Raw genomic sequence first — 23149 nt, 5'->3', positions numbered from 1 at the left:
TGACTGGTTAAGATGGAACTCCAACACCACCTTTGGCAGGAACTTAGGGTGAGTGCGGAGTACTACTCTGTTATGATGAAATTTAGTATAAGGAGCATGAGCTACCAGGGCTTGCAGCTCACTGACTCTACGAGCTGAAGTAACTGCCACCAAGAAAATGACCTTCCAGGTCAAGTACTTCAGATGGCAGGAATTCAGTGGCTCAAAAGGAGGTTTCATCAGCTGGGTGAGGACAACGTTGAGATCCCATGACACTGCAGGAGGCTTGACAGGGGGCCTTGACAAAAGCAAGCCTCTCATGAATCGAACGACTAAAGGCTCTCCAGAGATGGCTTTACCCTCTACACGGTAATGGTAAGCACTAATCGCACTAAGGTGATTCCTTACTGAGTTAAGCATAAAGGAATCCTGTGCCGAAGGAATGGATCCTCAGGAGCTTAGTCAAGATCAGGAGGCGGGGCTGGTGGTTGGGAGGCAGGGATAGGACTGGGCAGACTTATACGGTCTGTGCCAGAGCCGGTGGGTGGGAAGCGGGACTGGTGGTTGGGAGGCGGGGATAGTGCTGGACAGACTTGTACGGTCTGTGCCAGAGCTGGTGGTTGGGAGGCAGGGCTGGTGGTGGGGAGGTGAGGATAGTACTGGGCAGACTTATACGGTCTGTGCCTGTGCCAGAGCCGGTGGTTGGGAGGTGGGGATAGTGCGGGGCAGACTTATACGGTCTGTGCCCTGAGGAGCACAGGTACAGATCGAAGTAGGGTATACACAGAAAGCGGCAAATATGAGTTATCTTGTTGGGCAGACTGGATGGACCGTGCAGGTCTTTTTCTGCCATCATCTACTATGTTACTATGTTACTATGAGTTGGTCTTGAGGCCAGACTCTGATAAGTGCAGAAGGTATTCAAGCAGGTTCTGTGCAGGACAAGAACGAGGTTCTAGGGCCTTGCTCTCACACCAAACGACAAACCTCCTCCACTTGAAAAAGTAACTCTTTTTACTGGAATCCTTTCTAGAGGCAAGCAAGACACGGGAGACACCCTCAGACAAACCCAACGAAGCAAAATCTACGCCCTCAACATCCAGGCCGTGAGAGCCAGAGACTGAAGGTTGGGGTGCAGAAGCGCTCCGTCGTTCTGCGAAATGAGAGTCGGAAAACACTCCAATCTCCACGGTTCTTCGGAGGACAACTCCAGAAGTAGAGGGAACCAGATCTGACGGGGCCAAAAAGGCGCTATCAGAATCATGGTGCCGCGGTCTTGCTTGAGCTTCAGTAAGGTCTTCCCCACCAAAGGTATGGGAGGATAAGCATACAGGAGGCCGGTCCCCCAATGGAGGAGAAAGGCATCCGACGCTAGTCTGCCGTGTGCCTGTAGTCTGGAACAGAACAGAGGCAGCTTGTGGTTGGTCTGAGAGGCGAAAAGGTCCACCAAGGGAGTGCCCCACTCTCGGAAGATCTTGCGTACCACTCTGGAATGGAGCAACCACTCGTGCGGTTGCATGACTCTGCTCAGTCTGTCGGCCAGACATTGTTTACGCCTGCCAGGTATGTGGCTTGGAGAAGCATGCCGAACTGGCAGGCCCAACGCCACATCCCGACGGCTTCCTGACACAGGGGGCGAGATCCGGTGCCCCCCTGCTTGTTGATGTAATACATTGCAACCTGATTGTCTGTCCGAATTTGGATGATTTGGTAGGACAGCCGATCTCTGAAGGCCTTCAGTGCGTTCCAGACCAGTCGGAGCTCCAGGAGGTTGATCTGCAGATCCTGTTCCTGGAGGGACCACAGTCCCTGGGTGTGGAGCCCATCGACATGAGCTCCCCACCCCAGGCGAGATGCATCCGTCGTCAGCACCTTCGTGGGCTGCGGAATTTGGAATGGACGTCCCAGGGTCAAATTGGTCCGAAATGTCCACCAGTGCAGCGAATTGCAGCAACTGAGGGACAGGCGGATGACTTCTTCTAGATTCCCGGTGGCTTGGCACCACTGGGAAGCTAGGGTCCATTGAGCAGATCTCATGTGAAGACGAGCCATGGGAGTCACATGAACTGTAGAGGCCATATTACCCAGGAGTCTCAACATCTGCCGAGCTGTGACCTGCTGAGACGCTCTGGTCTGGGAAGCGAGGGACAGGAGGTTGTGGGCCCTCGCCTCGGGAAGAAAGGCCTGAGCCGTCTGTGAATTCAGCAGAGCTCCTATGAATTCCAGAGATTGGACTGGCTGGAGATGGGACTTTGGGTAATTTATCACAAACCCCAGCAGCTCCAGGAGGTGAATAGTGCACTGCATGGACCGGAGAGCCCCTGCCTCCGAGGTGTTCTTGACCAGCCAATCGTCGAGATACGGGAACACGTGCACTCCCAGCTTGCGTAGATACGCCGCGACCACCACGAGGCACCGTGAACACCCGTGGGGCAGAGGCGAGCCCAAAGGGCAGCACACAATACTGAAAGTGCCGTGTCCCCAGGCGGAATCTGAGATACTGTCTGTGAGCTGGCAGTATCGGGACGTGAGTGTAAGCGTCCTTTAAATCCAGGAAACATAGCCAATCGTCTTTCTGAATCATTGGTAGAAGGGTGCCCAAGGAAAGCATCCTGAACTTCTCTTTGACCAGGTATTTGTTCAGGCCTCTCAGGTCTAGGATGGGGCGCATCCCCCCTGTTTTCTTTTCCACAAGGAAGTACCTGGAATAGAATCCCTGCCCTGGTGGCACAGGCTCGACCGCATTGGCGCTGAGAAGGGCAGAGAGTTCCTCTGCAAGTACCTGCCTGTGATGGGAGCTGAAGGATTGGGCTCCCGGTGGGCAATTTGTTGGAGTGGAGGCCAAATTCAGGGCGCATCTGCACCGCACTATTTGGAGAACCCACTGGTCGGAGGTTATCAGAGGCCACCTTTGGTGAAAAGCTTTCAACCTCCCCCCGACCGGCAGGTCGTCCGGTACAGACACGTTGATGGCGGCTATGTTCCCATGGATCCAGTCAAAAGCCCGTCCCCGGCTTTTGCTGTGGAGGTGCAGGGGGCTGCTTAGGCGCACACTGTTGACGGGAACGAGCGCGCTGGGACTGTCCCTGTGCCTGACGAGGCCTTCGGGCCGGCTGGGTGTACCTACGCTTGTTGTAGGCGTAGGGCGCAGCCTGCCTGGCCCAGGAAAAACGTCCACCTGCAGAGGTGGATGCTGAAGGCGCCCGGTGGGAGAGCTTGTCGAGGGCGGTTTCCCGCTGGTGTAGTTGGTCCACCAACTGCTCGACCTTCTCGCCAAAGATATTATCCCCCCGGCAAGGGACATCCGCCAGTCGTTGCTGGGTGTGGTTGTCCAGGTCAGAGGCACGCAGCCAGGAGAGTCTGCGCATCACTATACCTTGGGCCGCAGCTCGAGATGCCACATTACAGGTGTCATATATACCCCTGGACAGGAACTTTCTACACGCCTTCAGCTGCCTGACCACCTCCTGAAAAGGCCTGGACTGCTCCGGAGGGAGCTTATCGACCAGGTCCGCCAGTTGCTTCACATTGTTCCACATGTGAATGCTCATGTAGAGCTGGCACGACTGGATGCAGGTCACGAGCATGGAAGATTGGTAGGCTTTCCTCCCAAACGAGTCCAGAGTGCGAGACTCTCGCCCCGGGGGCGCCGAGGCGGTATCCCTCGAACTCCGTGCCCTCTTGAGAGCAGAGTCCATGACCGCCGAGTCATGAGGCAATTGGGGCCGCATCAACTCTGGGTCAGAGTGGATTCTGTATTGGGACTCCGCTTTCTTGGGAATGGTGGGGTTAGATAATGGCTTCAGCCAGTTCCGAAGCAGTGTCTCTTTGAGGACATTGTGCAACGGTACCGTGGAAGACTCTCTAGGTGGTGATGGATAGTCGAGGACCTCGAGCATCTCAGCCCTCGGCTCATCCACAGAGACCACAGGGAAGGGAATGCATATAGACATATCCCTGACGAAGGAGGCAAAGGAGAGGCTCTCAGGGGGCGACAGCTTCCTCTCCGGTGAAGGAGTGGGGTCGGAGGGAAGGCCCTCAGACTCCTCTGAGGAGAAATATCTGGGGTCCTCCTCCTCCCCCCACGAGGCCTCTTCCTCGGTGTCGGACATGAGCTCTTGTAGCTCAGACCTGAACCGGGCCCGTCTCAACTGCGAGGAACCATGTCCTCGATGATGGCGTCAAGCGGTGGACTCCCGTGCCGGCGGGGATGAAGCTCCCTCCATCGATGTCGATTCCACCTGCGTGGCGGTCGACACCGGTACCGCAAGCGGCATCGGTGTCGGAGGCCTCGGCATCGGGCTAGAGCACGCCGGCAAGGCCTGGCGCATCAGCCCTTCCAGAATCCCCGGAAGGATGGCTCGGAGGCACTCATCAAGGCCCACTGCCGGGAAAGGCAGGGGGGCCGGTGTGGGTGCCGGTGCCGGAAGCTGCTCGGGTCCAGGAGATGGTACCGAAGCACCCATGGACGGATGCAGCGACACCTCTTCGACCGAGGGGGAACGCTCCTCTCGGCACTGCCGCTTCCACGGCGTCGAGTCATCTCTGGAGGCGCCGGAACTAGTCCCGTGAGCCGTGGGCGACCGATGACGATGTTTCTTGGTCTTCTTTCGGTGCCCATCATCGGCGCTTGGTGGCAGAGATGAAGAGGAGGTAGAACCCCCCCCCCCCCCCGGCCTCGAGGGATCGGGTCTGACAGGGTTCGGTCCCGATGGCCCTGGGTAGAGGGAGTGGCTGGGGCCGACTGCCCGCGCGGCCGCTCGCCGGTGGTCCGGCGGGCCAACGGTACCTGTGCTCCTGGGGTTGATGCGATCGTCGGTGCCGATTTTGTCGACATCGGTACCGGTACCGAAGATCCGGCCGTCGACACCGATGCCGTCGAAGGGCCGGCGCAAGTTCCAAAAAGTTGGTCCCGACGAACTTGCCTCGCCACCTGTGTCCGCTTCCGCAAGCCGAGACACAAGGTGCACGTCTTGATATTATGCTCCGGGCCAAGGCATTGGAGGCACCAAGCGTGGGTATCGGTTTGCGAGATCTGCCGGCCGCACCGACCACACTTTTTGAATCCACTCGGGACCTTCGAGGGCATCGACGGAAAAATCGCGTCGGCGAAGTCAAAGTCAGCGATGGTGGCAGTGAAAAGCACACCCGAAAAAGAAACAACCGCGCGGCCACAAGTCCGCAACGAGGCGCCCCCGCGGCTAAGACGACGAGGAGACAAACCAACTTGTTTTTTTTTTAAACACAGAAAATAAAGAAAAGCGCGAACGCGCACGATAAAAGAAGAGAAAATTTGCGGCTAGGCCGCGATCCGGTCGCGCACGGGTGGGAAGACGGCCGCGCATGCGCAGTGGGTGTGCCCTGCGTGCGGGACCGCCCGCGAACTTTTTGTTCCGGTTGGTGGGGGCTGCCGTGGACGTCAACCCAGTCGTGAGAACAAGCAGCCTGCTTGTCCTCGGAGAAAGTAAAAGTTACAAGGTGGTCTGCTTTATTGATTATTGATCTGTTTCTGCTATTTGATTTCTAGTATAATTGTTTTTCTCTTTGGAGAAGCAGGATGAGTCAGCCACATGGGGGATGATGTCATGTATGGCTGACTTATCCTGTTTGTCCATAGAGATAAACAATTAGAGGTAAGTAACCTTGCTTGTTCCTGTTGGCTCTAGAACATCAACAATATGGTAGGCCCAGGGGTGGGGGCAGGGGGCCTACATGTGGTTCCCAAAGAGAGGGACTCCTTGTATTGGGGGGAGGAAGGAGCGAGTTCTTTGGTGTATAAAAAATATTTTAGGGGTTCCGCAATAGAAAAAAAGTGTGGGAATCCATGCTTTGTGATGCAATGTAATGCAATGTTCCTTACCTGTAACAGTTGCTTTCTAGACAGTGGGATTAATAAGGTACACAAGTGGGACACTATTAAAAGTGCCACGTTAGTACTACTCTCTTGAGCTCAAAACTTAGTGTAAAGTTCCAAACATGTGCAGCCCTTCCAGCGCACAGCAGTTTCCTCCACTCCTTAGTCCATTCTAGATCTGTGAACAGAAAAATAACTCTCATGGAGCTGGGTGGAATTGTGTGCCTTATCAATCGTGTTGTCTATGGAAAACATCTGTTACACATCAGTAATCCAAGCAACAAAACAGAAGCAAAACACTCCACAGACTTCACACAAGCATCAACGAACAGCAGAGGTAGTCCAGAAAAAGGGGAGACACTCAAGATTTTGCCACATACAAATTTATTGTACAAAGACCCAAAAATATTTGATGTTGTAAAGAATAGGTGGCATATAATATTGTGCTCCCAGGAATGTCACAATCACATGTGGAACAGACCACCACCAGTTAAATTGTGTTTTACCAGACTAAACCCAGATATTCAGCAGCACAGGTACCCAGATAGTGCTACTGAATATTTGGACAGACCACTGCAGTACTATCCAGTTAGTAAAAAGGCAGAGCCAGGAATCAAGGCCATAACTAGCTATGTGCAGCCAGTGTGGCCGCACAGGGCGCAAGCAAGGCTGGGGTGCAAAAACTGAGCCCCTTCCATTGGCTTCCCTTTTGAGAATAGCCTAGGCGCCAATGAAAAGCCAGAGAAGATCATACAGTAGAAAAGTTGGACTGAATGGTAAACCAATAGTGCTTTGTGTAATGAGGATGCACTGGATTATTTGTATATGTATTGAGATCCAGAGTACAAGACCAACCTACTTCAATGAACAGAGGAAGATGATGGTCATTCTGAACCTTTCGTTGAGAAAACAGTTGAGATTTCTGAGATCTAGGGTATAAGGCTACTATCCATCTCTAAACAAGAAAGTATCTGGAGTAAAAATATTGATTTCTTCCCTTGTGGTGGACAAGTTCAATAACCATGACCTTGAGAAGAATGTGAGATGGATAGAGGGCATTTGGGACTATTATAAAGGTTAGGGAATAATGAAGGTTGTGGGATTATTGAGGACCAGAAGAAAATTTCAACCCCACTCCTTACAAAAAAGAGAGTAATGTTGGTTAGATTGAAGATTGTTTTGGCTGAAAACCTTCTCCTTCCATTGACTTCATGGTAACATGTCACTGATTTTATGGCAGTTCCTTTTGGTAGAAAAACTTTTCCTTGGAACAACAACCATACCCATAGTGGTTAAGGAAATAATCAGAGCAGAGGAGATAGGCCTAAACCAGGGGAGGGCAACCTTTATACAGAGAGGGCTTCGTGAATGTCTGTACTACTCCTAGAGGGCCGCAATATTACATAATGATGGAACTGAAAATAGACCAATGCAAAATAAATAAATTTAACTAAACACAATGGAAACAAACTGCTAGAGTGGCTATTCTGAAATTATTTGTGAAAAACAGCATTTAAAATCAACAAGGGTGGGCCACAGTTTGCCTACCCCTGGTCTAAACTGTTGAGAGATAACTGCAAGCAGAACAATGACCTTTAACCATAACAAGCAGTTCTTTCAGGTTTGTTTGTTTTGTTTTTAAGACTGGGGGGGGGGGGGGGAGTTATCAATGGGGGTTACCATTAAGATGGTTTATTATGCTGTAAACCCAGGTTATTAGTAACTAGGTCTCACTGTATAAAATGAGACGTGTGGTAAAATAGAACATGCTGTGGTAAAATAACCCAGCTTAATAGTAGTCCATGTTGATAACGTCCTCCTTGGATCTCTACCAGAAAGGTTTATGCCAGCTTGCAACACAGAAGGTTGCAACTATGCAATGTGCCTAGGGGGACTGCAGTGACAGGAAGTTCTAGCCAAGGGTCCAAGCATATCATAATCCATTCTGATGAGGTGAATGCCACACTCATCAGCTTTTGGCAGAATAGCAAAAACTGAGATTGAGTAAAGGGAGGAACTGATGGCAGTAACAAGCAGCAAACATAGATGCTGGGAAGACTTCCTTCCTTGACCAAGGTAACGTACAGGAGTATTTTCGTTGAAGAGAGTTGGATAAATCCCTCCGTGTAAGACTGTAAGAGGACCTAATTAAACTGTGGAGGATTCACAGTTTATGCACAATTTCTTTGAACTAAACAGTAAAAGGAATATGATACACACAAGTGCTGTTGGCCAGAGAGTAGGCCCTGAACAAGTACCACAGTGGTTGTTATAAGAACTATATACTTACAAAGGCCAAAAACATATAAACATACTTTCATTTCCTTCTGAAGCAGAAAAGGAACCTCTCTAGGCTTTTTTTTTTTTGGAGGGTGGGGTTGGGGGGGTAGGGGTTGTTTGTTTGTTACACCTTCATCACAACTGAAGAAGCTGGAAGTGAAGCCCTAACAGATAACAGGAAAGCAGAGAGAAAACATAAGTTAAAACAGGACCTTAATTAAACTTCAGAATAACACTTGGGCCTTACCGGTGCTAAGAAAATGCAAGAAAGCCACTGACCAGGTACAACACCATGCTTAATATTTTAACTTTATTTTTATTAATTAAATATTAGCTTACAAGCATCCATTTGATTCAGAAATATGACCCAACAAAAATAAAAGAAAAAATTACACAACATAAAAACTAAGAAAAATAAGATTACTGCAGATGGATATTAGACCACAATCAAACTAGGGCAGAAAACGAAAAAAAAAAAGTGAGCTAATTATGAAGATAATAATTAGTAACAAAGAAAGTCTGGCTTTGGCACGATATCTTGGCAGGTTACATTATTAATATTAACACTCATGGAATACTACTACTACTACTACTTATTTCTAAAGCGCTACTAGACGTACGCAGCGCTGTACACTTGAACATGAAGAGACAGTCCCTGCTCGACAAACCTTACAATCTAATTAGGACAGACAAACAAGAGATAAGGGAATATTAAAGTGAGGATGATAAAATAAGGGTTCTGAACAAGTGAATAAGGGTTAGAAGTTAAAAGCAGCATCAAAAAGGTGGGCTTTTAGCTTAGATTTAAAGACGGCCAGAGATGGAGCTTGACGTACCGGCTCAGGAAGTCTATTCCAGGCATGTGGTACAGCAAGATAAAAGGAACGGAGTCTGGAGTTAGCAGTGGAGGAGAAGGGTGCAGATAAGAGAGATTTACCCAGTGAACGGAGTTCCCGGGGAGAGATGAGAGGTACTGAGGAGCTGCAGAGTGAATGCACTTATAGGTTAATAAGAGGAGTTTGAACTGTATGCGGAAATGGATAGGAAGCCAGTGAAGTGACTTGAGGAGAGGGCTAATATGAGCATAACGACACTGGCGGAATATTAGTCGTGCAGCAGAATTTTGAACAGATTGAAGAGGAGAGAGATGGCTAAGTGGGAGACCTGTGAGAAACAAGTTGCAAGTCTAAGTGAGAGGTGATAAGAGTGTGGATGAGGGTTCTGGTAGTGTGCTCAGTTGAAACAGGCTGGGAGATTTGACCTGGTGTTAGGCCACGACCCAACTAATATGTTGTCCACCACAGCATGAGCAACTAGAGAGCTTAGGGTGGGGCCAGAGATTGGGTTTTTTGGCCCCCTCCAACAAAAAAGATGTTCTGCTGTCCCTGGTTCAAGGGTCCTTAATTTGAACTTATACCACTGCTGAACACACTTTACAAGAATCCTATGCTTGGGTCTGATAAATGCAAAGCTTGATTTCTTATTAGAAAGACACTTACTGGTTAGGATCCGATCCATACTCCAACAGAAGATTAGCTAACTTAGCAAGATCTAGCAAAGCAGCTACAAACAATGGTGTTTGGCCCAATGAGTTCACTGTGTCAGGACAAATGCCTATGGACAAAATATACTACATATAAACAATGAATCAATTTTAAAGAATATCTTTAAAATGAGCTGAACATAACTGAACATTTTAATACTGAGCTCACAATGAAATTGTTCCAAGATGCATCAAATGGCAATGTATGATATAGTAATAATGTGAATTTCCAGAACATTCTGAGACTTATGAAAAAATGAGCAGACAAATGCATGTTATCAAGTTTTTCAGTGCTTGCATGCACAATGGCAAAACAGGCGCAAAACAAGCAGCTGAAAGCAGATCCTATGTTCAGAAAGGCAATTTATAAATTATTAAAATATTAAATATGAGAAAGGTTAAACAGAACAAGAAATATTCAGAAAAACAACAAGAAAAAAACCCAAATAGTATTGCTTTTACTTCATAGTAGCATAGTAAATGACGGCAGATAAAGACCTGTACAGTCCATCCAGTCTGCCCAACAAGATAAACTCATTTTACATGGCATGTGATACTTTATATGTATACCCGAGTTTGATTTGTCCTTGCTTTTCTCAGGGCACAGACTGTAGAAGTCTGCCCAGTACTGTTCTTCTACTAAGTTCTGAAGCTAATATTGAAGCCCCTTAAATTTACACTCCAGCCCATCCCTTATCTATTCAGTCACAATCAGGGCGTAGACCATAGAAGTCTGCCCAGCTCCCATTTTGTTTCCAATTGCTGGCATCGCCACCCAATCTCCACTAAGATTCCACGGAACCATTCCTTCTAAACAGGATTCCTTTGTGTCTATTCCACGCATGTTTGAATTCCATTACCGTTTTCATCTCCACCACCTCCCGCGGGAGGGCATTCCACATATCCACCACCCTCTCCGTGAAAAAATACTTCCTGACATTAGTCCTGAATCTGCCTGCCCCCCTTCAACCTCAATTCATGTCCTCTAGTTCTACCACCTTCCCGTCTCCGGAAAAGGTTCGTTTGCAGATTAATACCTTTCAAATATTTGAACATCTGTATCATATCACCCCTGTTTCTCCTTTCCTCCAAGGTATACATGTTTAGGTCAGCAAGTCTCTCCTCATACGGTTTGCAACACAAATCCCATACCATTTTCGTAGCTTTTCTTTGCACCGCTTCCAGTCTTTTTACATCTTTAGCAAGATATGGCCGCCAAAACTGAACACAATACTCCAAGTGGGGCCTCACCAACGACTTGTAGAGGGGCATCAACACTTCCGTTCTTCTGATGGTTATGCCTCTCTCTACGCCGCCTAGCATCCTTCTGGCCACGGTCGTCGCCTTGTGTCTTCACCTTCAGATCCTCCGACACCAACACCTCAAGGTCTCTCTCCTGAATCGAGCTTACTAATCTCTCCCCTCCTATCCAGTATCTCTCTTTTGGGTTTCCGCATCCCAAGTGCATCACTCTACACTTTTTGGCATTAAATTTTAACTATATATCTAAATAGGGAATATATTGTAAATCCCAGAGCCAAGTTTACAAATAATATCAAAACAGCTCTAGTAATAATTCAAAAATATACGTTTAATTATTATAATTACACTAAAACATATTTCTCTAATCGGTATCACTGACTTCTTGCCCTATGCTGCTCTAAACAATATTTACGATAACATTGGTAGCAACATTGAAAACAGCACTGGCAAGTACTGGCCAGTGCTTGCGGTACATCCTGAATTTAGTGAACCCCCTACAGTAGCGTACAGACGTCAGGCTAATTTGGGTGAATTACTTAAGAGACCTACTAGCAACACTATGATAGGTAGGCACTATCCCTGTGGTAGGTGTGTCTACTGCAGTTATCAGTTGGATACCTCGACTATTCCTATTCCCCACTCTAATAGGGATCACATTTTAAGATATAACACCACGTGCAATACAGACTGCGTGGTTTATTGCATTATTTGTCCATGCAATTTGTATTACATAGGACATACTAAAAGACAGTTGAAGAGTAGATTAGCAGAGCATATCAGTAACATCAAACATAATAAACGAGAGAACCCGTTGGTAGCACACTGGTCTTTATTAGGACATTCAGTAAATCAACTTCGATGTGGGGTAACAGCGCATATCCCCAGCTTTAATAGAAGCGGGGATGTTAGTACAAGGTTGTTAAGTATGGAACAGCGATTTATTTTCTCATGGAGTACGGTCACTCCCACTGGCCTTAATTTGGAAGTTGAGTGGATATGAGGGCTGTCTCTTTAAATTGATAGGAAGGTGCTTTATTTTTAGCCCTTTAAATTGCGAGATGACGCTAGACGTAGTAACTCCTGATGCGGCGTCACAAGGCCCACGCCTAAGGGAGCCTTTATCCGGCATGGAGCTGAATACAAGGTATGAGAAAGAATATTGTGTTTAAAGTATTATATAGATTGTAACATTGAGTTTAAATTATTGAGGATAGTGATGTTTAATGTTCAACTATTATAGACAAAACGGTGGTTCCTCCTGAGGAAGATCTTATGAAATGCGGATCAGCATTGGGGAACCGGCATATATGGCAAACATTAGAAGTTGAAAAGGAGTTTTTCCCTGACTTCGCTAAGTCCTATATAATGCTGCACAATGAGAAACACAAGCATGGATGGTCAATGAAGTAGCGACACATTTTTGGACTGATACAACTGACTAATTTCAACATAGTGACCACGTGGAAGGCGAGGCGTTCACTGAGTATCTAACAGAGACTAAATAATCTGATATTAATTAAGACAGTTGTATAATTGTAAAACATATAATGCTCAAACGAGTGCTGTTTTCAATGTTGCTACCAATGTTATCGTAAATATTGTTTAGAGCAGCATAGGGCAAGAAGTCAGTGATACCGATTAGAGAAATATGTTTTAGTGTAATTATAATAATTAAACGTATATTTTTGAATTATTACTAGAGCTGTTTTGATATTATTATTAAATTTTAACTGCCAGATCCTCAACCATTCTTCTAACGTTCAGAAATCTCATCGTTTCTACTCCCTCCAGGGTATCCACTCTATTGACTATTTTCATGTCATCCACAAAAAGACACACCTTTCCTTCCAACCCTTCAGAAATATCTCCCACTAGGAGTGGCCTAGTGGTTAGGGTGGTGGACTCTGGTCCTGGAGAACTGGGGAACTGAGTTCGATTCCCACTTCAGGCACGGGCAGCTCCTTGTGACTCTGGGCAAGTCACTTAACCCTCCATTGCCCCAGGTACAAATAAGTACCTGTGTATGTAAGCCGCATTGAGCCTGCCATGAGTGGGAAAGCGCGGGGTACAAATGTAACAAAACAAAAAAAAATTAAACAGCATAGGCCCCAGCACCCTGAGGAACTGCACTGTTCACCTTCCTTTCCTCCGAGCGGATTCCATTTACCACCACCCTCTGCCACTTGTCGGTCAACCAGTTTCTTATTCAGTTCACCACTTTCGGTCCTAAGTTCAACCCTTTCAGCTTATTCACTTCAATATGATGTTGTACACCACACAGATCAGTCTTAATTTACAATTAACTTGTCCCCTCGACTGCATTGTAAGATGTCTCATTATACTATATGAACAGTGTATTCTATCATTTGAATGTTCTATTTTATTTATTTAGATTTTGCTTACACCTTTTTCAGTAGTAGCTCAAGGTGAGTTACATTCAGGTACACTGGATATTTCTCTGTCCCAGGAGGGCTCACAATCTAAGAGGCAGATGCACTAAAGCTAAATGAGCCTTTAATGACCCTCCAACGAGGAAAATTTGATCCGTTGCATGCATCAAAGGGCTTTTACCGAGGAAGCCAGCAGCTAACGAAAACGGAATGGAGATGAGCAATTAGTGTGAAAACCCCATTGAAACGACATGCACTAACCTTTTCCGATTGCCTTTACGCAGGAAAAAGGCAGGAAATCTAACGAGAGGTCTGGACCTCTCGTTAGGACAGCTCTGTGCCAGGAAAAATCATTAAGTGAAAAAATAAACAAACTTTGAGCCAATCCCAGCGCATTAGCAGAGCTAAAAGCGCTGTGATTGGTCCAAAGGACGTCAGAAAACACATCAAATAAAAAAAAATAAAAAAAGGATCGGGAGGGGGCAAGGGCGCTCATCAGGAGCGTCCTGTATGGACGACCTTGCCCCCCCCCCCCCCGCTGCTCCCCACTTTCCGCCGCTCCCCCCTCCCCCCCCCCCCCCCCGAAAAAGCAAAATTCTAGCAGCCCCAGCCCCCCTCCCTTCCTCACTACTCTGTCTCCCCTCAGCTCCGCCTCCCGACATCCTCCGCACTGTGCCCCGCCCCCTCTTGGGGTCGTCGCCGCCATTCCCCTCCTCCATCGGGCCCCCCTCCCTCTTACCGGGCCCGTGCAGCGCCTCTCTCCTCTGTCCAAACGCGCTGCACGGGCAAGAAGAAAGCTGATGCCTGCCTTCGCACAGCTTCGGTCGCGCGTCTCTCTCCTCCTGCGCCCGCCCCTGTCTGACGTCAGTAACCTACGTAGGTTACCGACGTCAGACAGGGGCGGGCCCAGGAGGAGAGAGACGCGCGACAGAAGCTGGGCGAAGGCAGGCATCAGCTTTCTTCTTGCCCGTGCAGCGCCTTCGGACAGAGGAGAGAGGCGCTGCACGGGCCCGGTAAGAGGGAGGGGGGCCCGATGGAGGAGGGGAATGGCGGCGACGACCCCAAGAGGGGGCGGGGCACAGGGCAGAGGATGTCGGGAGGCGGAGCTGAGGGGAGACAGAGTAGTGAGGAAGGGAGGGGGGCCGGGGCTGCTAAAGGTACGTTTGCTTTTCTTCTTGCTTTTTAATTTAGAATGCAGGGGGAAGTGGGGCGGGGGAACGGCGACCACGGGTGGGGGGGGGGGCAAGGACGGCCATACAGGACGCTCCTGACCAGCGCCTTTGCCCCCTCCCGACCCTTTTTTTTTATTTTTGTTTTGATTTGGGAGCCATGTGCTTGTGTTTTGACTGTTTGTGGCATGCGCAGAGCAGCTAACATAACGCTTGGCTGCTCTGCGCATGATTTGGGGGCCGATTAACGATGTGTATTGTGATTCTTTGATACATTGTACGTTTCAATACCGATCTCAGCATGTGTGACTTTTTTTTTTGGTGCATTCTTCGTTGTTTTAAAATCGTTAGGGACTTTAACGATTTAGATTTTTTTACGTTTGGTTGCTGCATCTGCCTCTAAGTTTGTACCCGAGGCAATGGAGGGTTAAGTGACTTGCCCAAGATCAGAAGGAGCAGCAGCGGGATGTCTATTGTGTTTCCTTTGTTTTGTGCTAACATTTTGAGTATCATATCTATGTTATATGAATGTTCTTCCATGCTGCCTATTATAGTATCAATCATACATGCTGATATTCATCATATTTCTGTTATATGAATGTTTTACAATGCTTTTAAATGTGTAGATTTCTGATACTGGCAAATTGAATCCTAGTAATAGGACTAACATGATACATCTCCAAGTTTACCTCACTGATAGTATTTATGCTTATATTTGGTAATTTTACTATTGTTATGTTGCTAATAAACTATTTTATGTGAAGCTATACATCATTTTCGGTGAATCACTTCATAAAAGCTGTTAATAAATCCCAATAAAGAAACATGACATATAAGAAACTGATGAAAAAAATAGGTACAAAGGAATGTAAAATGAATTAACCTTAAAATTATTTTTAAAAATTGTAAAGAGGGGTACCTACTATCAATCCCGTTTGTATTCCTCCATCCTACATAAAAAATATATTCAACACTGAAATTCTTACATTTTCTCTTCCTCTGACAAAAATAATTTCTTACCTTTTTTGAGAATCTTTTTCACTTTCATGTAGTTTCCTTGTTGAACATAATGATGTAGTTGAGCTTCAACGGAATTGTTTTTAACAAAACCAATACGAACAGGGCACGGCAACGTTAGAGCAACAGCATGAGACATTCTTTACCAGAAAAACAAAACAGAATATTGTATGTATCAGACACATCCTCATACAGCCTGCATGTGTTGTATATAGTCTGGAAGAGTGTACAAGAAGCTCCACTAGTGATACAAAGCCTGTTTGTATATATTGTAGAATAAAGCAACAAAACTGTGATGTTTTAGCCAAAACGGACGCTCCAGCTTCAGATCATATACTCCAATTCCTATAACCAGGACTGGATTTAGGCATAGGCAACTGCCTCTGGCACCAAATTCTGATAGGCACCAGAGTGTTGGTGCTATGCCTCATCTAGCCTGCCCTTTGTTTTTTTCTATAGTCAAAGCTATAGTAGCAACTCCAAAGAGAAAACTGAACATGGGCCTGTGTGGCCTATGCACTGACAGGCCCTGCAGTTCCCCACTCTTGCACAGTCAAGGACACAGGGTGGCACTGGGATGTCAAAGCGTGAAGAAAGGAAGGCCTGCTCTTAATTTTCACTTTGAGGTTGTAGCTGAGAATGCTCCCCCCCCCCCCCCCCCCAGGCTACCTATGGGTACCTAAAGTGTAAATAGGGTTCTGCCTGTATCATGTAGAAAAGCTAAATGTGAGTCCATTACAAATGGGGAAGAGATTTCTATAGGAGTTAATCAAGGTAAGAGAGAAAGATGAGTGCCTCACTAGCCAAGACGTTATCTGCCATCAAGACTTACTGCTCCAATGACAATCATTGCTCAGGGGAATCAGAAACATCCCTGTTGATATCTGGTATACTTAATAGATGGAGGTAGGCATCTCTATATCAGTTAGACGGTGGAATCCCAAGTACAGCACAGCTACAGGATCGGCATCTGATATTGAGTACTGAACCCCTGAAGCAGCGGAAGCAAAACAGGGACTCCCTGTTCGGTTAAAGCCGGTGATTTCTTGGACAGCATAAACACTACAACAAATGGATTAAAGCTAAGTGGTGTATGGCTTGAAACACTGGGAACTGATTTATTTAAGATTGAATTATCACTGTTTATAGATTGAGTGGGATTCTGTGCTCAAAGTAATATAAGCACAAGTCTGTTACTGAGAAAGGATTTTGGTTGGATAAATGGCTGGTAAATGATGCCTAGAAACATGGAGTAATTGTAGAGTTTTTTTCTGAGCCAAATGATGGTGCGCCGTGCCCATGCCTTAAAGTCTAATTGTGGGCTGGCTGGGTGGCATTACTGAGGCTTTTTTCTCCACCACGAAGTGTGAGGCAGTGGCTAGCTATTGGTGACAGCGGTGGTATTCACAGCACACTGACGAAGCAGGTGTGAAGCTGAGTCTTGAGTTTCTATACTTAATAGTGAAGCAGAGCTGCCATTTCTTCAAAATGTTTTTATTGACAGTCTGCAAGATTTTTAGTGACAAAAGAAAAGGAGAAAACAGCGCTTCTACAAAAAGACAAACAAGGACTGGAAGACTCCACAACATATGTTCCCAGATAACCAGAAATTACAAAAATCAGAAGTCCATGAGCTTCTAAAACATGAAGGTTTATTCTCCAAACATTAAAAACAGGATGCGTTGACACTCCTGAACCAACACAGGGCATGTTTCAGCTATCGGCCTTCCTCAGGATGAGAACAGTCATTTGACTTGTACGCTGCTCCTACGCACGCTGCAAGACACTATCACGGAGGTGTTTCTTGAAGGCTATTCTCCCTTTTTAGCATTGCCCACACTATAGATTTTTAGTGACAACATTGATGTTTTTTACCATAATTTTTATGAATAGACCTTGTCCCATCCAGGGCCAACTTAACCATTAGACAGAGTAGGTGCTCATCTACAGTGGCCTCTTCTGCAGAACAGATCCCGATAGTCAAAAAAAAAAATCAGCGGCATAATTTTTCCTGCAGGGATATAGGGCAGTTTTCAAATAGGTAACTATTTAAGCTGCTGCAATAATAAATAAGAAATGCAGTGAAACAGAGTGGAAGAACCAAATAATGATGAATTTTATATAAGGGGTTTTTACTTATAACATTGTGGACTTCGTAACTCTGCGCTGATGTATGTACTAAGGCAACGGGGGGGGGGGGGGGGGGCTTTTTCTAAGTGGCACCAAATTGTGGTATTACGGCGTGCTAACACAGGACTTTCCTGTGTGCTGAGCCCAAATTTACTGTGGCATAAAAGTTGAGCATTTCTTTACTTACTTTTGCAGCTTGTGAGCATTTCTTTACTTTCTTGTGCAGGTTGTGTGCAAATGATCAGATAAGCATGCGGCACTTGCCAAAAAAAAAAAAAAAATAATGTGTAAGCACTTACTGCCTCCTATTTAGAGGTGCTAAGTGCTCCCACATTAAGGGTGTCAGGGGATGGGGATGAGTGTCAGGAGATGGGGATCTCCCTCCCCCCCCCTCCACAATCCAGTCTCTCTTTCCTCTCCTCTGTCCCCCTTCCTGCAGGTCTGGTACAACTCCCTCACCTCTCTCCTTCTCCCACGATCCTGTAAAGTTTGTCAGTCATCGTTAGCATGACAAACTGCCTTCAGCCAGCCCTTGGATCTTTCCTCTGCCACATCCTGCATTCCTGCCCATAAGAAACTGCATCAGACAAGGCAGGAAGGATGCGGCAGAGGGAAGACCCAGGGCCTGGCTGAAGGCAGTTTATTGTTGCTGCTACTGGCACTGACCAACAAAGTTTACAGGCCCACAGGAGAGTGAGAGATGAGAAGAAAAGGCTTAACCTATAGGCCAGGTCAGGGGCGTGGCAAGACAGATTTTGGGGGGGCCTAGGCAAGAATTGGGTGGGCACCAAGTGTTCTAACCCCCCCCCAAAAAAAAAAAAATATTTCAGCTGGTGGGAAAATGCTTCTTTCCACCTTGGCAGCAGGCATGCACTGAAAACTGAACATGCACAGGTGCCGGTGTCATGGAGAGTAGCGTTTTCGTTATCATCAAGGGAAACTCTTCAGCTGGCAAAGCTTGGGATTCCCTCCAGTTACCACTAAACATGTGCTACTGTTGGGTGGGACTTAGCCATAAATGGGTGGCAAGCCCACCTGTAGCTACGCCACAGGTGATGTCAAAGGCTGGGTATTTTGGCAGCCTTAATCATAAGCACCCTGGGCCATAGTCTCACATGGTCTAAAACTTAAGCCAGCCCTGGATTGTGTTATCCAGTTAGACAACACTAATGTGAATGCACCAGCTGGATAAGGCTTCCATGCCCATTCTTTGTCTCCTCTGAAAAAAATATACAATTAGTGCATGCTAAGAGGCAAAATGCTTTTAACATGTTTTACAATAAACCTTTTCTTCCCACTTTAAGCGGGTGTTAGCTGTTAATGCTGTTTAGTAAAGCAATGACTGCCAACTATATGTTTGTATAGAACTGCTTTTGGAGTGTTGTTCAGGTGATCGTAACTATTAAATTTAATTATGAAAACCTTGCGAAGGGGATAAGGGGCACCAAAGTTGATTGAGGAAGCACAAGGCTAAAAGTTCACGTAAAGTCTCCTATACACTACTACACCTGCTTTAGTCCCACAACCTTTAAGAAGCATATCATCTCGACGGTTTAACAACATCACCAATTACCTGCCCTCCAAAACACATTAAACGGTCTGTGACGTTCTCCTGCCAGTACCACCTTGCCTAGGAGAAGCACTACAAAGTGAGAACCAAGCAACTAAATCGACATGCAACTTGAAACACACCACCAGCTCAGAGACAACCCTACCACATGCGCACAAGCTCCCTAAACGGCGAAATATACGCGCCAAACACCAACGAGCGCGGGAGCATTCAACCAATCCCACGCAGAGGGTACAGAAATTCATCAACCGACCAATCGTTCGTTACGTGTAACATGAAAAAACGTGACAGAAGAGGGGAAGAGCAAAGAATCTCATTGGCCAAGGCAAGGAGGAGGACACAGGTTAGCAATTGATAACAGCAGGGAGGACGAATGATTGCGTGGAGGTTGAAAAGGGGTGGGGATGGAAGTAGAAAGCGCGTGGAGCGAATGGTGGAGCACAGGCTACAAAGGGGCGGGAAGAATATAAGGAACAGGGCGAATGAGTGGAGGTTAAAAAGGGGTGGGGATGGGAAGTAGTTCTCATTCTTCTCAATCAAATTCAAAGCAGTACAAGTGGTGGAAAACAAGAGAGCGGCGTTAAAGTCGGGGTTTTTGTTTGTTTAATTGTATTAATCTGTTCTCACTGTTCTACGTCAAAGGCGACACAATGCAGAGGGATGTGGGTAGTTTTCCCTTAGCGCCCACAGTGAAAACGAAACTCATCAGCGCGGGTTTCCTCACGGCTCATGATGTAGCGGAAATGAAGCCGTTGGAACTAAGCAAAGGTAGATCCGAAGAGGACAGAAAAAGGCCCTTGGTGTACACCAAGGTTGTCCCACATGGTTCACAGTAACTATGAGTCTGTTTATCTGTAAAACTTATTGGTTATGCATTTGGGTATTAAGCGAGAGTGGGATAATATTGTTCTACACTACATGGTCTACTTACGTTTGAATGCAGGCGATAGAGAGAACTTTCAGGTACAGCACCCCAGGGATGGAGTCAGAACAGACTGGCTCGACACTAGGCAATGCTAGGGGGTTGCAGCCTTGGGGAGGGTAGTAGAAAGTAACTGCAGTCAAGGTAACCATTAGCACATCTAAACTGTCTGGGGGAAGGAGGCTTGTAGGCTAGGGGCCTGAAAGCTAATTGTCCTAGGAAACCCACTATCCTTGGATGCAATAGCTTCCTGATGGCTGGGCCGCTCAGACCTTTGAGTCCCTGATCTATTGAGCTGATTGCAGGCTTTAAAATAGAAAAGTTAAATGAATGCAGTATTTGTTTTCAAATACATAACATAAAACAAAAAAGTAATTTTTTGACTTTTGAAGGCAATATGTTCTTTTGTCTGTGCCTAAGCCGGTGGTGGGAGGTGGGGCTCGTGGTTGGGAGGCAGGGATAGTGGTGGGCAGACTTATACGGTCTGTGCCAGAGCCGGTGGTGGGAGACGGGGCTGGTGGTTGGGGGGGCGGGGATAGTGCTGGGCAGACTTGTACGGTCTGTACCCTGAAAAAGACAGGTACAAATCAAGGTAAGGTATACACAAAAAATGGCACATATGAGTTTATCTTGTTGGGCAGACTGGATGGATCGTGCAGGTCTTTTTCTGCCGTCATCTACTATGTTACTATGTGTTAAGGAATGCTCCAGTAATGGCCTGCCCATAGGATACTCTTCAAATGCAAGACAGTTCTGATACTGATCTGATTGTGCTCCTCAGTGAAGACTGACTTGTAAATTCTGGGCTATGTTTCTTACTCTTATTGTGCATAATTTTTAGATTCTGTACACAGTATACAAAATTGGGTATCCTTTGTTATTTTTTTTGTATAGGATTCTTCCATAAAAATACTGGGCTCCTGGGCTCAATCCTCGGTAATCTCCTTCTCTGGGTCCTGTTTTCCTGAGCTTAGGGCCCTGTTTACTAAAACAGCGTGCCTATAGCACAGCTTAGTTTGAAGTAGAGAATGACACGGGGATGGGGAACTGCAGGGACGACGGAGCTCGTGGGGACAGAGCCCGCGGGGACATACTTTGTCCCTGCGCCATTTTCTAGTTGGAAGGGTAGAGGGTGGTGGTGGGAAGGAGGGTTATTATAGCTGCTCACTATTATTGTTTTCTGTTTGTAATTTATACACAACAGTTGCACAGCATATTCCTTTTTATACTTTAATAAAAAGATTTTAAATGTAAAATCATAAGTGTTCAGGTCTTCTGTAGATGAGGACAGTTCTTGCAGGGACGGAGACAGAACCTGTGGGGACGGGGTAGAGACAGAGACAGAACCCACAGGGCGGGGACAGGGACAAACGTCCCCGTGTCATTCTCTAGTTTGAACCTCTTCTTATGCTATCTGCCTCTTTCCTCCAGAGTGTACAACTCCTAGTGTTCTATGTTTCCTAGTTGATTCTCCAACTATTCTCATCCAGCACTCTTCTTTCCCCTCTTCCCCAGCTTATCATACCATCAACTGTGTGTCTCTTCCGTCCTGCAGTACACACTCCACCTTGCTTTCTGTGCCTTTCCACCATCTCCTGGCACCCAACACCAGCTTGTTCTCTTGTCTCCCTTTCCCAGCACACACTACCAGTTTATATCCCCCATCTGCCCTAAGCCAGATTGCTCATCTTCCCCAATCCTCACCACCATAGATACCCATTTGTTTGTCACTGAGCAGCAAGGGGGAAGAGGGAAAGTGGTTGCACAGTGGACCATGTCTTCTTTATCTGCTGCCTAGAATTGGACAGCTGATTTGAACTGTGCAACATTATAGAGCCACATGTTTCAAATCAGCAGTCTGATGTGCAGTTTCTATCTTCTTCCTCTTGCCCCATAATCAACATGGTGAGCCTGATCAGTAAGGAGGAAGAAAACATGCAGGCCACCACTACAGATATGTATGCCAATCGCAACATTCTGCATTGTGCAGATTCCCCAGAGGTTTTCTCTCTGGCGGTGCTACAGAACCAATGATAGACTACTAGGCAGTATTTATTTTATTTTGCTGCATTTATTTCCCACATTTTCCCACCTATTTGCAGGCTCAATGTGGCTTACAATATCATACAACAACAATCACATTGATGGAATAAGAAAATGAGAATATAGATAGCAGATGAGGTGCATAAAAATCATGGCAACCATATTAACGGAGTAAGAATTTCAGCATTATTGCTGTTAAGGTGCATAAGAAAATTATGTATAGTAAGAAGTGGGTAAATAGATAAAACATAACAATGATATCAGGACAAGATATAATGTTCTGTAATTAGGGTAAAAATTAAAATAAACTAGAAAAGGTACATTATAATTGTAACTGGTGAATTTTAGATGTCAGTTTCTTATGGGGGATCTTTTTTTGTACGTTTTGTGAGTCTTCAGTAACTTGCGGAAGATCATCAGGTCAAGTGTTGTTCTCAAGGTGGTCGACAGATCATTCCATAGTTGTGTGTTTATTAAGTCCTGCAGTTTCTCAAGCTGCTCCTGGAGTACTCTTTGCCAGTCAGTTTTCAGAATAACTGTTATATATTACTAGGAAAAAATGCCCGTTTCTGAAGGGCAGGAAACGGGCGCTAGCCAGGCCATCCCCCACCCTCCCTCGCTGTTCCAGACTCTGCCCTCCCTCCGTTTTCACTCCCGCACCGCGACCCTGTTGACACCCCCCCTTCCCGCCGAAAACCGTCCCCTGCCGCCGTGGAGTACCTATGTTAACGGGAGACTCCAACCCCCGTCAGCCTAAATCTTGTGCTGGCCTTCGCGGTGTTGCTTCCTCAGTGATCTTCTGTGAAGTTCCTCTGCGTACGTCAGACGCACGCAGAGGAACTTGAACAGAAGATCATTGAAGAAGGAACGCCACGAAGGCCAGCACAGGACTTCGGCTGACGGGGGTTGGGGTCCCCCGTCAGCACAGGTACTCCGCGGCGGGGGAATGGTTTTGGGCGGGAAGGGGGGGGTCGACAGGGTCGCGGATG

General features: G+C 46.6%; 2 protein-coding genes across 3 annotated transcripts in view; one reads left to right on the top strand and one right to left on the bottom strand.

Annotated features, from left to right (window-relative positions):
* TEX14 (testis expressed 14, intercellular bridge forming factor) overlaps positions 1-19279 on the bottom strand; it is a 195500-nt gene extending 176221 nt beyond the window's left edge. The window contains exons 1-3 of the mRNA XM_030222131.1: positions 19199-19279; positions 15499-15635; positions 9613-9727 (exon numbers count right to left, since the gene is read on the bottom strand). Coding sequence (XP_030077991.1) covers positions 9613-9727; positions 15499-15634 — 251 coding nt within the window. The 5' untranslated portion in view covers position 15635; positions 19199-19279. The remainder of the gene's footprint in view (positions 1-9612; positions 9728-15498; positions 15636-19198) is intronic.
* Positions 19280-19710: 431 nt separating this feature from the next.
* RAD51C (RAD51 paralog C) overlaps positions 19711-23149 on the top strand; it is a 67525-nt gene continuing 64086 nt past the window's right edge. For both annotated transcript variants that reach the window (XM_030186127.1, XM_030186126.1), the window contains exon 1: positions 19711-19963. In XM_030186127.1, the coding sequence (XP_030041987.1) occupies positions 19846-19963 (118 nt within the window). In that variant the 5' untranslated portion in view covers positions 19711-19845. The remainder of the gene's footprint in view (positions 19964-23149) is intronic.

The sequence above is a fragment of the Microcaecilia unicolor genome, chromosome 13 (genome assembly GCF_901765095.1).
Source record: "Microcaecilia unicolor chromosome 13, aMicUni1.1, whole genome shotgun sequence".
NCBI lineage: Eukaryota > Metazoa > Chordata > Amphibia > Gymnophiona > Siphonopidae > Microcaecilia > Microcaecilia unicolor.
This window is presented reverse-complemented; position numbering and strand designations above follow the sequence as displayed.